We start from the raw sequence: 14,265 nt of genomic DNA, 5'->3' as shown, positions 1-14,265 counted from the left end.
CCGAGGGCCGGAACCGGAACTCTAAGGGCTGACCTTTGACCTCCACGCACGCACCGTGACGAAGGCGGCGCCGTTTCCGTAGTAACCGGCTGCGCGTCCTCCTCCCTGGGAGAGTGGGCGGAGCGCGGCGGCTCGGCGGAGCTGAGGGGTGAGTGGCGCTGGCCCGGCAGGGCTGCACAACCTGGGTCTGGGACCGCAGGGCGGCCTCCCAGGTCCCTCTCAAGGACCGGGGCGACCCTGCGGGAGGCTAGGAGGGTGGCCGAGCCGTGGCACCCTGGAGGGGAGCTAGAAGCAATCTGGGATCTATCCTGCGCGCCCCGGGGCGAGCTGCCGGGCTCCGAGTGTCGGGGGTCCCGAGGGTCGTGTCCCAGCCGTGGCGTGGGGCCTGCTACGAGGGAAACCAACCGGAGGGAGACACAGCCCCGTCTCGGGTCCCTGCTAGGGTCAGACCATCATCCTTCCTGCTTTTCCCAGGTGCGGGGGACGCGTGTAGGTGAGATCCACCGTGGGCAGCTGATTTTTAGAGCTAGGCTCTGACTTGTTCTTGTCTGGATTGGCTTCCTGTCACTGCTACTCCAGTAACTGCGACTCAGTAACTAACTGTACCACCGCACACACCGCACCCCTGTTTCGCAATGGCGTCGTAGCTCATGAGTTAAGAGGCTTCTTCCTCGGTTGTAAAGACTTTTTCGGTATTCGGAGAAATGTTGATTAATACTGATTTCAAATATTTCAACACAGCTTTCTAAAACCGCAGTGGGCCAGAAACAATATCAACATAGTTGCCATAGTTCTCTATCACTAACTGATTTAACTATTTGAAAGTATCTTACTTTCCCAAAGTTAAAAGAGTCGGACTAGTTTGTGTATTACTAGAAGAAGATAAAAGTGCGTTTCCCTTAAGTGACATCCTTTTTATTTTTAATCCTAAGCCCTCAAGTTAGCAAGACTCAAAAATTCAAGCACCTTAAAGTACTTCTGATTCTAATGCTTGTATCTCACGTTTTTAATATTTAGTAATTCCTTTTGCCCTTTCTTCTTCTTTTTTTTCCTTTTGAAGTGTTGTTGATTGAACCCAGAGCATTGCACATGTTAGACAAACATTCTATCACATTGGTCATTTTAAAGGGAAAATTATTACTATTCTATTCTATTCTATTTATTTATTTATTGTCGGTAGTGGGGCTTGAACTCTAGGGTTGGGTGCTGTCCCTACACTCTTCAGTTCAAGGTGAGCACTCCACTGCTTAAGCCAGTGGTTTATTGGAGGTAAGAGTCTCACAGACTTTCCTGCCCGGCTTTGAATCGTGATCCTCAGATCTCAGCCTCCTGAGTAGCTAGGATTACAGGCGTGAGCCACCAGTGCCTGGCTATTACTATTCTTTTTGACATCAATGCTTATGTCAATTGATGGTTATCTTCTTTTTCTTTCAGGCCACTCCTTTGTAAGCCACTCATTTCTGATTTGAATTTTTTTTCTGAAATATATCTGCATGGTTATTTCAAACAAAGATATTTAATACTATTTCTTCAGTCTGTGTATATAATTGTCTTGATTTCTTTTTTATTTTTTGTATATATTTTTATTGTAAAGATACCGTACAGAGGGGTTACAGTTACATGAGCAAGGTAATGAGTACATTTCCTATTGAGCATTGTTACCTCCTTTTTTGTTTTTCCTGTATCATCCCTTCCCTCACCACCTCCCCAACACCTCTCTCCACCCCTCCAAGTTGTAAAGTTTGTTTTCAACATAGTGTCTTGTACATCTCATTGTTACAGTGGGTCAACCTATATCCTTATTTCAGCATTTTGTTATTTCCCTTCCCCTCCCCAAGTTAGAAAAATGTTTATACAAGATGCAGAGCACTGGAATCAAATACAGTGAAAACAGGTGTTATACCATGGGGGAAGAACATACAAAAGAAACAAAAAAATCATATGGTACATTATAAGTGCATTAAAAACAACAGCAACAAAGATAAAACCTCTTGTGTCTCTATCTTGGGGTTCATTTCGCTTAGCATCATCTTATATGGTCATATACATAGCTTTTGACCTTTTCTGCTTGTCCTAAACATATGCTAGTTATTGCTAATAAGGGGACCTATGTTTCTTTGGGCCTGGCTTACTTCACTTAATATAATTTTTTCCAAGTCTTTCCATTTCCTAACAAATGGGGAGCTATCATTCTTTCTGATGGAGGCATAGAATTCCATTGTACACACACACACACACACACACACACACACACACACACACACACACACACACACACACACACACACACACACACACACACACATACCACATTTTCTTGATCCATTCATCTACTGAGGGGCATCTGGGTTGGTTCCATATCTTAGCTATGGTAAATAATGCTGCGATAAACAATTGCTGGTAGCTTTAGTATGGCCTTGTTTGTGATTGTTTGCCCGAAAGTGGGATTGCTGGGTCTTAGGGGAGTTCCATATGTAGTCTCTTGAGGAACCTCCATACTGCTTTCCAAGGTGGTTGAACAGGTTTACACTCCCACCAATAATTTTATCTTGATTTCATCTTCATTTTTTTTGGTGATAGTTTAGGCAGAGCATTCCAGGTTAATAGTAACTTTTCTCTTTGTATTTTTAAAATAGTAGTCTAGTAGTAAATATTTTAGAGTGAAAACTACAACCCATATGGCAAATTTTCAGCTCATCTCCTATTTTGTGTACCCTGTGAACTTTAGGATATTTATTTTACCTTCTTTATTAGCATAAATTAGTTGTACAAGGCTACTGCCACTGTGACATTTCTATACAGGTAAGCAATGTATTTCTATCAACCTCCACTCTCTCTGTAACATTTTCCTCGTAGAACTATGAAATCTGTGATATTGCTTTATTTCTATATATGCAAATGAACCACATGGAACATGTTTATCCTTCATCCTCTTTGTTAGCCCTCCCTATTTTACCTTTGAAAAGATGGAAAGAATATTTTACCATACATGAAGATTATGTAAAAGTCAAATTTCTATGCTCATAAGTATAATCCTACTGCAATATAGACATTCTTTGGGTGATTTTTGGCTCTACCTGTTACTGTGCTAGAGTTGAGTAGCTTCCCAGAGGGAATGTAGGTCATAGAGCCTAGAATATTTACCTGGTCCTTTGATTTCTTTTTCCTTTGTCAGTCGTGGGGCCTGAACTCTGGGCCTGAGCTCTTCAGCTCAAGGATAGTGCTCTACCACTTGAGCCACAGTGCCACTTCCAGCTTTTTCTGCCTATGTGGTGCAGAGGAATTGAGCCCAGGGCCTCATGCATGCAAGCAGGCACTCTACCACTGAGCCACCTTCCCAGCTCTTATCTTGTCCTTTGAAAAGAAGCTTTCCAACCTGTGGCCTACAGGCTCTAATGTTGCTGATGAGAAACAGTCTTCAATAGGTCTTCTGTTTTTTCTCTAGTTGCTTTAGGGTTTTCTCCTCATGTTGGGGTTTTGTAGTTTTACTACTGTGTATTTAGTGTTTATTTTTATTTTCCTTTTCAGAACTGAAAATTCATGTCTTCAGTTCTGAAAGTCATTTGCCATCATTTTCAAGCATTTCATTTATTCTCTGGAATTCTTCTAAAACAGATTTCATTCAGTGTTTCATGCTTTATAACCACACTTTTTATTTTCTTTCCATTTGATTTTAGGGAATTCCAGTGTAATCGAACATTTAATAAGTCATCTAATTAGTTGACATTTGTATTAAACTTGTTTTATAGTGTCTTTCAGAATATTATCTAAAGCTCTTGCTGACTCCCCATAGTACACAGGTAGTGTAGATGGGGATGCCAAATACTTTAGAGAACTTATTACCATTATTCTTTCCTTCCCTCTGTCCCCTCTCCCCTCTTCTCAACTTCTCTCCTCCCCCTCCCCCTTTCTCCCTCTTTCCATCTTTACCTCTGCCTGTCTCCTTCCCTACCTTTCTCCCTCCCTCCCTTTCTCTACTCTCCCTCTCTTTTCCCTTACCTTCCTCCCCACTTTCCCTTTTCTTTTTGGCAATACTGGAGTTTTGAACTGAGGGCCAGGCCTTGTGCTCTCTTGGAAAGTGCTCTTCCTTTTGAACCACCACCTCAGCCCTTTCATTCTTTCAGTTGTTTTTCAGATGGTGGCTTGTGTCTTTTGTCTGGTACCAACCTAGGACTGCCACCCTCCTATCTATGCCTCCTTCAGTTGAGATTACAAGCCTACCTCTACACCTGGTGTGTTGGTTTTACTAGCTCTCCCTAACCGCCTGAGTCAACTCTGAACATTATTCTTCCAATCTCAGCCTCCTGAGTAGGTGGGATTACAAGTTTTACTTTGTTTATTGTGTAAAGCTTTGAGTAGAAAAATCTCAGTGTGTGTGTGTGTGTGTGTGTGTGTGTGTGTGTGTGTGTGTGTGTGTGTGTGTGTGTGTGTGTGTGTGTGTGTGTGATTTTCCCAGACTTCTGCATTCACTCAGGGGCCCAATCCTCCAAAGTCCCTGCAGAATATGTGGCTTTAGTCTCAATTCTGTGTTTGAAAAGGTCTGTCCTGTTGTCCTAGAGTGGAAAACCTCTCCTGAGCTTGTGGTTAGGTGATGTCGCATCACTTCCATCAGTGCTCAGCCTCCTGCTCAGCCATTGCCATCTAGGTAGAAGAGTTGCCTTGCCTCCCACACTTCTGAATTTTCTTTTTTCCAAATCTGTCACTTTTTCTTTCTTATTTACAATTTTAATGTACATGTAGTATAGCTTATGATATGATGTTTCATAAACTAGTTGTCTTTCCCCTTTTGTTTTCCAATTAAAACCTAAACCAAGAATGACAGTATTTATGACTAGCTTTGACAGGAGTATAGGCATTTTAAAGTCTATTCTTACCTAGTTAAGGTAAAGGATAACACTTGCTTACACACACACACACACACACACACACACACACACACACACACACACACACACACACACACACACTGGCTCTATTAATATGCCATGTCTTCATAGAAAGCACATGATCACAGGATCACAGGGAGTATGGCAAATGTAATTGAGTAGTCATTAATTTAGCTGATAGCTAGAAACAGAGAGATTGCTTCTTTTGAAACAAGTCTGCCATTTTAGTGTTTGCTAATGTTTTCCCGAATGTGGAATGAAAAAAGTTGAGAAGTGTGCCACCTTTTCATGATTATCTCCCTAATAGGCTCTGATACATATCCCAGAATGTGTGGTGCATGTTTGAACCTACTAAAATAGAAAATCCTGTCTTAAAGTATACTCTACCTGTCTGGAAAAAAGAGGCCTTTGGGACAAAGATATTCAAACAATTTCAGATGAAAGATTTTGGATGTGGATAGTAGTAGTAACTGTCCAATAAAACCTGAATAGACCCATAAGAAAGTGACATCGTTTACCTAGGAGTGAATGTATCAGTAGCAACAGGATTGATTGGCCCTGTGGTCACCAACAGTATAGAGATTCCCAGCAAAGTGTGAGGTCCCAAGAAAGTCTTGTCCATCTCTGGGTTCCTTGGCTTGGCATGTCTTTAGGGGGTGAGGATGAGGACCCTCTGGGCTCCAGGAGCGGTGAGCAACTTCTTGGTATGTGCTGTTTAGGAACCTGAGAAGAATATCCATGTTCCATAATAATATTAGTAATGATGGCTAATATTTTCTTAGCAGTTAGCTGGATGTTACACATTGATCCCAGTGTTTTGCATATCCTAACTCATTTATAACATTCTTTATGCTCTGTGTACTATCTCAGTTTATAGATGAGAAAACTGAAGCAATACAGTTTGAGTAACTTGCCCAAAGTCGCATGACTAAAAAGTGATGGAAGATGTCATCCCTGATACTCTGATTTCCTAGTTTGTGTTCTTTACCACAGCCCATTTCCCTGAAAACAACTTTCTGATTGTTGGGCTTTTCCATATTGGTAATCTACAAAGAAAGAGTGTTAGTATTTGAGTGGACTTGCTGCAGCTTAAAAAAATGTTTATTGGCAGCTAAAGAGTTTGAGTGGACTTGTTGCAACTTAAAAGTGTTTATTGGCAGTTAGATGTTACATAGATACTGGGTTTCTTCTTTTGCAAAATGAAAATCTACTATTATGAACCTATACAAGACAGTATCCAACTAGACTCCATAGTTCACTATAGTCACCCTACTACAATGGGCGCACAGCAGTGGCCACACAGCACATGAAACAGGTAGTTCTCCACCATCCTCTTATACCAAAGGCAAAATAGACTCCAGGTTGTGTATATGGCTTGTTGACTGCATGAGCTATGGAAATATCACTGTTAATTTATTTCATTGTTATATAGGAAAATATTAAGAAATGAGCACATTAACATCTTAAAATATCAGGTTTTATAAGATTGGGAAGTATGGGCTGTTTCTAAAGCTGGGTTTGCCTTGGGAAACACCTTTCCTGAAGGCATGGTTGAAACCTCTTTGTGAGCTTTGAAGCAGAGGGTAGCAAATGTCATGTGTGGAGAGTTCCTAGCTGTCAACTCTGCTGTCAACTCTCCCCTATTCATGCCAAATCTTGCACCTTGGCATCTGAAGGTTTATAGTTAAGATCAATTCCACTGCAGTTTAGTTTGTGCACCAGAGGACAGAAAAGATAAGGGACCATTTCCTCCACCCCTCCCCAGAGCCTGCAGGGGGCAGTCACAGAAAATTTTCTCGATGCTAATATCCATGGTTGCATTTCCTGGATTTTTTTTTTTTTAGTATACATTTTTTATTGTAAAGATACTGTACAGAGGGATTACAGTTACATGAGTAAGGTAATGAGTACATTTCCTATCGAGCATTGTTATCTCCTCCTATGTTTTTCCCCTACCATCCCTTCTGGCCCCACCTCCCCAACTCTTCCCCCCTCCCCCCAAGTTGTAAAGTTTGTTTTCAACATAGTTTGTAGTACATATCATTGTTACAATGGGTCATCCTGTATACTTCTTTCAGCATTTTGTTATTTCCCTTACCATCCCCAAATTAGAAAAATGTATATACAAGATGCAGGGCACTGGAATCAAATGTAGTGAAAACAGGGGTTGTACCATGAGGGAAGAACATACAAAAGAAATACAAAATCACACAGTACATTATAAATGCATTAGAAACAATAGCAAGAAAAATAAACCTCTTGTGTCCCTATCTTGGAGTTCACTTCACTTAGCATCATCTTATATAGTCATATGTACATAGCTTTTGACTTTTTCTGCTTGTCCTAGACATATACTAGTTATTGCTAATAAGGGAAACCATGGGACTTATGTTTCTTTGGGCTTGGCTTACTTAATATAATTTTTCCAAGTCTTTCTATTTCCTAACAAACGGAGAGGTATCATTCTTTCTGATGGAGGCATAGAATTCCATTGTACATATATATGTATATACATATATATGTATACACACACACACACACACACACACACACACACACACACACCACATTTTCTTGATCCATTCATCTACTGAGGGGCATCTGGGTTGGTTCCATATCTTAGCTATGGTGAGTAACGCTGCGATAAACATAATTGTGCTGGTAGCTTTAGTATGTCCTTGTTTGTGATCGTTTGGGTAAATGCCCCAAAGTGGTATTGCTGGGTCATAGGGGAGCTCTATGTGGAGTCTTTTGAGGAACCTCCATACTGCTTTCCAAGTGTTTTAACAAGTTTACACTCCCACCAACAATGCAGTAGGGTTCCTTTTTGGCCACATCCCCTCCAGCATCTGCTGTTATTCGATTTCTTCATTATAGCCATTCTAACTGGGGTGAGGTGGCATCTTGGTGTGGTTTTGATTTGCATTTCTTTTATGACTAGAGAAGTTGAGCATTTCTTCATGTGTCTATTGACCATTATTTCCTCTTTGGAGAAGTCTCTCTTTAAGTCATTAGCCCACTTATTAATCAGGCAGTTGTTTCTTTGAGATTTGTTGTTGGGGGATTTGGGCTTTCTGTTTTCTCTGCTGACTGTGAAGCTCAGTCCAGTGCTTTCAAATCTTGCAAAGCCAAATAATGTATTACATTTTGTAGGAAAATGCACACACACCCTACAATTCCATTCAGAATTTCCCAGGATCATTTGTGTGATAGAAGTCTGGACAGTAGTTATCTATGAAGGGGATTGGCACGAGACAGCCTTCCAACAATCCCAGAATGTTTCCCTGTTGTAAGCCCACTAGTTAATAACAAATCAGTTTTTCCACAGGAAAAAGGGGAAGGAATAAGACAGGGAATAGATGTATAAACAGACAGACCTACATTGAGAGACTGAGAGATTGAAACCAGTTTTTAGCCTATAGTAACCATCAGAACCATTTTCTAAAGTATCTTTCTGGAACTTATACTCTCCACTGTTGGCTGCCAATAAAGACTCTGCTCAAATGTTGAAGGGGTGATGCTGATGAAGATTCATTGTATTAACACACTATTTTGTTATATGCCACCTCCTTTGTACAACTACTTAAAGATAAGAAAAAAGTTCTAAAGATGAGGAAAATGCTGTTTTACAAAGAAAGCAGGCTACTTCATTGTGGGAGTCTCGAAGTCTTTAATGGGTGTATTAGTCAGCTTTCCATCATTGTGACAAAATAACCTGAGATACTTACCTACTTATAAATAAGAAAGGTTTATTCTGTGACATCTCCCCATTTGTTAGGAAATGGAAAGACTTGGAGAAAATTATATTAAGTGAAGTAAGCCAGGCCCAAAGAAACATAGGTCCCATGGTCTCCCTTATTTGTAATAACTAGTATATGTCTGGGACAAGAAGAAAAGCTCAGATAAGATGATGTTAAGGGAAATGAACCCCAAAATAGGGACACAAATGGTTTTTTATTCCTTGCTATTGTTTCTAACATATTTATAAGGTACCTTGTGATTTTTTTGTTGCTTTGTATGTCCTTCCCCCATGGTATAACCCCTGTTTTCACTGTATTTGATGTTGGCATAATTTGGGGAGGGGAAGGGAAAAATTAAAATGTTTAAATAGGGATACAGATTCACCCATTGCAACAATGAGATGTACAAGACACTATGTTGAAAAACAAACTTTACAATTTAGGAGGGGTTTGGGGGGGGTGGGAGGGTGTAGTTGAGGAGGTGGGAGGGAAGGGATGGTAGGGAAAAAACAAAGGAGGAGACAACAATGCTGGATAAGAAATGTACTCATTACCTTGCTCATGTAACTGTAGCCCCTCTGTACAGTATTTTCACAATAAAAAAACTTATTAATAAAAAAAGAAAGGTTTGTTCTGGCCCACACTTTCAGAGGTTTTAGTCCATGGTTCTTAACCTTAATGCTTTGGACCTGGGAACATCATAGTGGAACAAGCCTGCTCAGCTCATCATGGCCAGAAAACAGAGAGCCAGGAAGGGACTTGGGGGTGGAGTGGGGAAGCAATATCTCCTTGATATTGCTCCTGCGAGCTGACTTTCTTCATGTAGGCCCTATACTCTAAAGGTTCCACCAGGTCCCAGTAGTGCCACAGGCCAGCAACCATACCCTTAATACTTGGGCTTTCTGAAGACGCTTCTAAACCGGTGCAGTCAACATGGTGACTCCTCAAAAAGGCTATGGCTAGCAGGATTTTCTGCATTCATGTGACCTCAGAATTTTTTTTTAATATCAACATAACTCACAGAACTGCCATCCTTGTGCTTCGATTTGGGAAACTCTTATTTGAAAGATGGACAACAGCTATCTATACCTGTGTCCTCTATAACTCTTGATAACATATCATGGTGGCCAGTGAAGGAAACCGAATCTGTAAATTCTTTCAACATTTTATAATCCCACTGTTAGAATATTTTAAAGCAGTTTTTTTTGTTGGAAACAAAGGATACAATTGCAGAAAGTGTTAGATAGGCTAATTTTCATTTTGGCTAGTTTGTGGTGACTACTGCCAGGGGACACACACACACACACACACACATACACACACACACACACACACACACACACACACACACAGTGTTTAGTCATACATATATAATCATATATGTTTGTCCTGATCCTATAGAAACTGTACAGTTATATGAGTACAAACCAGCTGGTCATTTCAGATTAATAATAGATTGTTTTCTCTCTTTTGGATAGGAAAAAAATGTCCATACTCACTTCTCCCAGAGGGAAGGTAGAAGTGATTCATTGCCGCAGAACAGAATCACAGGATATTTATTGTATCAAAAACCTCATCAGAAAATTTACCCAGAAACTGTTTGGGAGACTTAATATCATCTATCTTCTGTAAGTATATAACTGAGTAAATTCATGAGTGTTTATCCATTTTATGACATGACTAGCCATGTGGCAGAACATTTGCCTAGCATGCATAAGGCCCTAAGCTTGATCCTCAGCACTAGAAAACAAAGTTAAGAATTTTATTATCCTTTGTCCTCATGGGACTTAGGTTGGAGAAACAGGCAGCTCACAGTGTAGTAAAAAAATGTATAGCAACAAATCACTGGGAACAACCAATCTCTGTGTCTAATGAAATGCAAATGGAAAGACTTCTCATGGGCTCTGGGTCCAACAAAGTTAGGTGAAAACTTCAGCTGCCCCGGCCCCTTGTGGAGGCACTTAGGACAACCTAATAATATTACTGGCCAGATTTTGAGAATTTCTTTTATAAGGCTCTGTGCTTAGCAGCATTACCTTACTGATTCTGAGATGCCTGCTGTGCTTTCATGACCATTTTACATAGGACATGGACATAAGTGGCTGAGCCTGGGTTTGCTCTTACCCGTTGCTTAAAATGTTCTAAACTTGAAAATATAGATTTAATTTTCTTAAAATATCTGTCCTTCCTTTCTGTTTAATTATAGATGACTATGGACACTAAAACTAGTAAGACAGTAAACAAAAGCCAACTATGTGTATATATATATATGTATATATATATATTTTTTGTCAGTCTTGGGGCTTGAACTCTGGGCCTGGACACTGCCCCTCAGCTCTTCAGCTCAAGGCTAGCACTCTATCACTTGAGCCACAGTGCCACTTCCGGCTTCTGTACTGCTTATGTGGTGCTGAGGAATCAAACGCATGTCCTCATGCATGCAAGGCAAGCACTCTACCACTGAGCCACCTTCCCAGCCCCCAACTGTATTTTTATAAACACCACAAACAACGAATAGAATATATTTTACCATTTACACTCATGCTCAAGAGAAAAGGTTTTGGCCCACCTTAGAAATCAGCATACTTTTGAAAAGCAAAATAATATGTATATGGTCATTTACTGGCACTTCCAAAACAGATATAGGTAACCCAAATAGTCTGTTTCTTTGACAGTCCAACCTCAAGGTTTAACAACTAGTTTCTTTTCTCATCTATTTATATTTTTTAATGGATTGCTCAGGCACAGAGATACAGAATGAATAAAGTCAATTTCACTTAAAAATCTAGCTACATTTTAAGGGCAAAAATGAGTGGATTTGGCAAGGCAGAGAATAAGGAATGAGCTGGAAGCCACCTCCAGGTCCAGAGCAGACTCCATGGAGGCGACAGGAGAGAACAGGGCACTGCCTGGTCTCCCATCTGTGTATGATCGATGCTAGGCAACACCAAGGTCTCTTGTTTGCGAAGTTAAAAGAAAGGCAGATGTTCTTACACCAAGATCTCCATCTAGTGCACTTAAGTGTTGCTGCCCTTAGGAAATTTACTAAACAAATTGAACGAATGCAGCTTTGATGAAATGAGCTCTAATTTCTGTTATCAGAACATAATTTGTGTATGCATTTGTATATACATTATATGTGCATCTGTATATAATAATTTATACATTAACAGTGTTTCTGTAGTTTTGATTACTACAAAGAGCGATTTAAATCTAGTTGGTAATATGCCTTCTCTCCCTTTCGCTTTTTCTTCCTCTGGGCTCCCATTTTTTTTACTCCCAAGATGTTTTTTATCTGCCCTGTAAAATAGTAATGACTAAAGAAATAATAGCAGGTAGACATTATATACACAAAAGGATAATGTTACAAAAGTTACTTTTTGTGATAGGTAGCCATTTGGAAATTGTAGAGCGTTTTCCCATTGAGACAAAGTTTTGCTGGCTGGTTTCCCAGGCCAACTGGCAAAAGCTTATTTAATCTATACTGTCTGTGCAGGGTGGTACCATGCTAATTACACTACAGAGCCCAAGCACCATCCCCATGGTTCCCATGGATAAATGCATGTCAAGTTAAAATTGGGATTCCAGGAATACAATGTCTCCTTTTCCCTGAGAGGATTGTGGCCGCCCTCTCCCCACCACCTCTCCCTTACCACCACCACTACCATGATCACTTTCTTTGTTCCTTCCTTCCTTCCTTCCTTTCTTCCTTCCTTCCTCTTTCTTTCTTTCTTTCTTTCTTTCTTTCTTTCTTTCTTTCTTTCTTTCTTCCTTCCTTTCTTCCTTCCTTCCTTTTTCTTTCTTTCTTTCTTTCTTTCTTTCTTTCTTTCTTTCTTTCTTTCTTTCTTTCTTTCTTTTCTCTCTCTCTCTCTCTTTCTCTCTCTCTCTCTCTCTTTCTCTCTCTCTCTCTCTCTTTCTCTTTCTCTCTCTCTCTTTCTCTTTCTCTCTCTTTCTTTCTCTCTTTCCTCTCTTTCTTTCTCTCTTTCCTTTCTTTCTTTCTTCTTTCTTTCTTTCTTTCTTTCTTTCTTTCTTTCTTTCTTTCTTTCTTTCTTTCTTTCTTTCTTTCTTTCTTTCTTTCTTTCTTTCTTTCTTTCTTTCTTTCTTTCTTTCTTTCTTTCTTTCTTTCTTTCTTTCTATATAGGGAGTTTTGCGCCATGGGTGTTTTCTCATCTGAACCAGCCTGAGGCCATAAGTCATGGTTCTGGGAACCCAGGGCAGCAAAGTCCCAAAGACTAAGAGCTGTAGGGAGATAATCTCAGGGATGGAATGAGGGGCAGAGGATTCATTGAATTCAGAACATGGAGGGCTGTATCCTCTTGCTAATGGGTCCCCTGTGTGGATACTATATTCTAGCAACTGGAGGGGCCATCCACTTTGATGGACTGCAGGTGCTGAGATTGACATTTCCTAAGCACAATGTTTCCCAGAGATGTCCTACTCCTAGTGACACTCAAGATGATTTTATCTGACACATACATAAGCAGCTCTTGTTTTAAATGTTTCATCTTGTGGCACTGGAGTTGGAACTCAGGGCTTCATGCTTGCTTAGCTTGCTTGCTCAGTTTGACATTCTTTTTTTTGGGGGGGGGGTCCAGTCATGGGGCCTGAACTCTGGGCCTGGGCACTGTCCCTCAGCTCTTCAGCTCAAGGCTAGCACTCTACCCCTTGAGCCACAGTGCCCCTTCTGGCTTTTTTCTTTTTGCTTATGTGGTGCTGAGGAATCGAACCTAGGGCCTCCTGCATGCAAGGCAAGTGCTCTACCACTGAGCCACCTTCCCAGCCCCACTTTTTTTAAAATTGTGAAAATATCATACAGACAGGTTACAATTACATGGGCAAGATAATGAGTACATTTCTTATCAACCATTGTTGCCTCTTCCTTTGTTTCCCCTTCCCATCCCTTTCCATTTTTCGACATAAGGACTTGTACATCTCATTGTTGCAGTTTGACATTCTTGAGCCATGCTTCCAGCCCAGCTATTTGCTGGTTATTTTGGAGAAAGAATCATGAGGACTTTTCTACCAGAGCTGGCTTTAAAACCGTGATCCTTCAGATCTCAGTATCAGGAATAGCTAAAATTAAAAGCAAGAGACACTGGTCCTAGCTAAAATTTAATTTTTTATAAAATTGTCTTCCTAGTGATAGCAAAGGAGACTAGTGTTCCATTTATAGTATAGATAGAAATTTTCTGTTAAAGTATTTCTATTTAAGTCAAAAATAAATTGTTTTAAAGAAAAATATGATGTTAAAAGTACAGGAAACATATAGGTATTAAATGATTGTTTGATGAACTATTCTAGTAATGTGATGCACTATCATATCGAAAAAACAGGTCATAAACATTATGGATCATGTAGTTCCATCCCTAAAAACAAACAAAGTATATTTCCACATAGAACTACCCTCCAGTATTAAAAATAAAAGTCTCAACCAGGCATAGTGATATACTTGGGTAATTCAGAAGCAGGAAGATAACGAGAGTTCAAAGACAGCCTGGGCTACATAGATCCTATCTAAAACCAAATCAAAGAAATATAATCCAGGCCAGGTGCTGGTGGCTCATGTCTGTAATCCTAGCTACATAGGAGACTGAGATTTGAGGATTGTGGTTCGAAGCCAGCCCTGGCAGGAAAGTCTA

At 40.2% G+C, this 14,265-nt stretch overlaps 1 protein-coding gene across 4 annotated transcripts in view; it reads left to right on the top strand.

Moving 5' to 3' along the window:
* Positions 1-89: 89 nt before the first annotated feature.
* Cfap61 (cilia and flagella associated protein 61) overlaps positions 90-14,265 on the top strand; it is a 236,683-nt gene continuing 222,507 nt past the window's right edge. For 3 of the 4 annotated variants that reach the window (XR_011368711.1, XM_070006664.1, XM_070006666.1), the window contains exons 1-2: positions 90-148; positions 10,105-10,254. Coding sequence is in view for 3 of the 4 variants with exons in the window: in XM_070006664.1 (XP_069862765.1) it covers positions 10,112-10,254 (143 nt within the window). In the remaining variant the exon portion in view is untranslated. Of the gene's footprint in view, positions 149-444; positions 475-10,104; positions 10,255-14,265 lie in introns of those variants that run through there. The other variant, XM_070006665.1, reaches the window with a different exon arrangement.

Source organism: Dipodomys merriami, unplaced genomic scaffold (assembly GCF_024711535.1).
Source record: "Dipodomys merriami isolate MVZ:Mamm:240054 unplaced genomic scaffold, mDipMer1.0.p SCAF_7, whole genome shotgun sequence".
In the NCBI taxonomy this organism is placed as follows: domain Eukaryota; kingdom Metazoa; phylum Chordata; class Mammalia; order Rodentia; family Heteromyidae; genus Dipodomys; species Dipodomys merriami.
The sequence above is the reverse complement of the archived record's forward strand: the minus strand, read 5'-3'. Positions and strand labels throughout refer to the sequence as shown.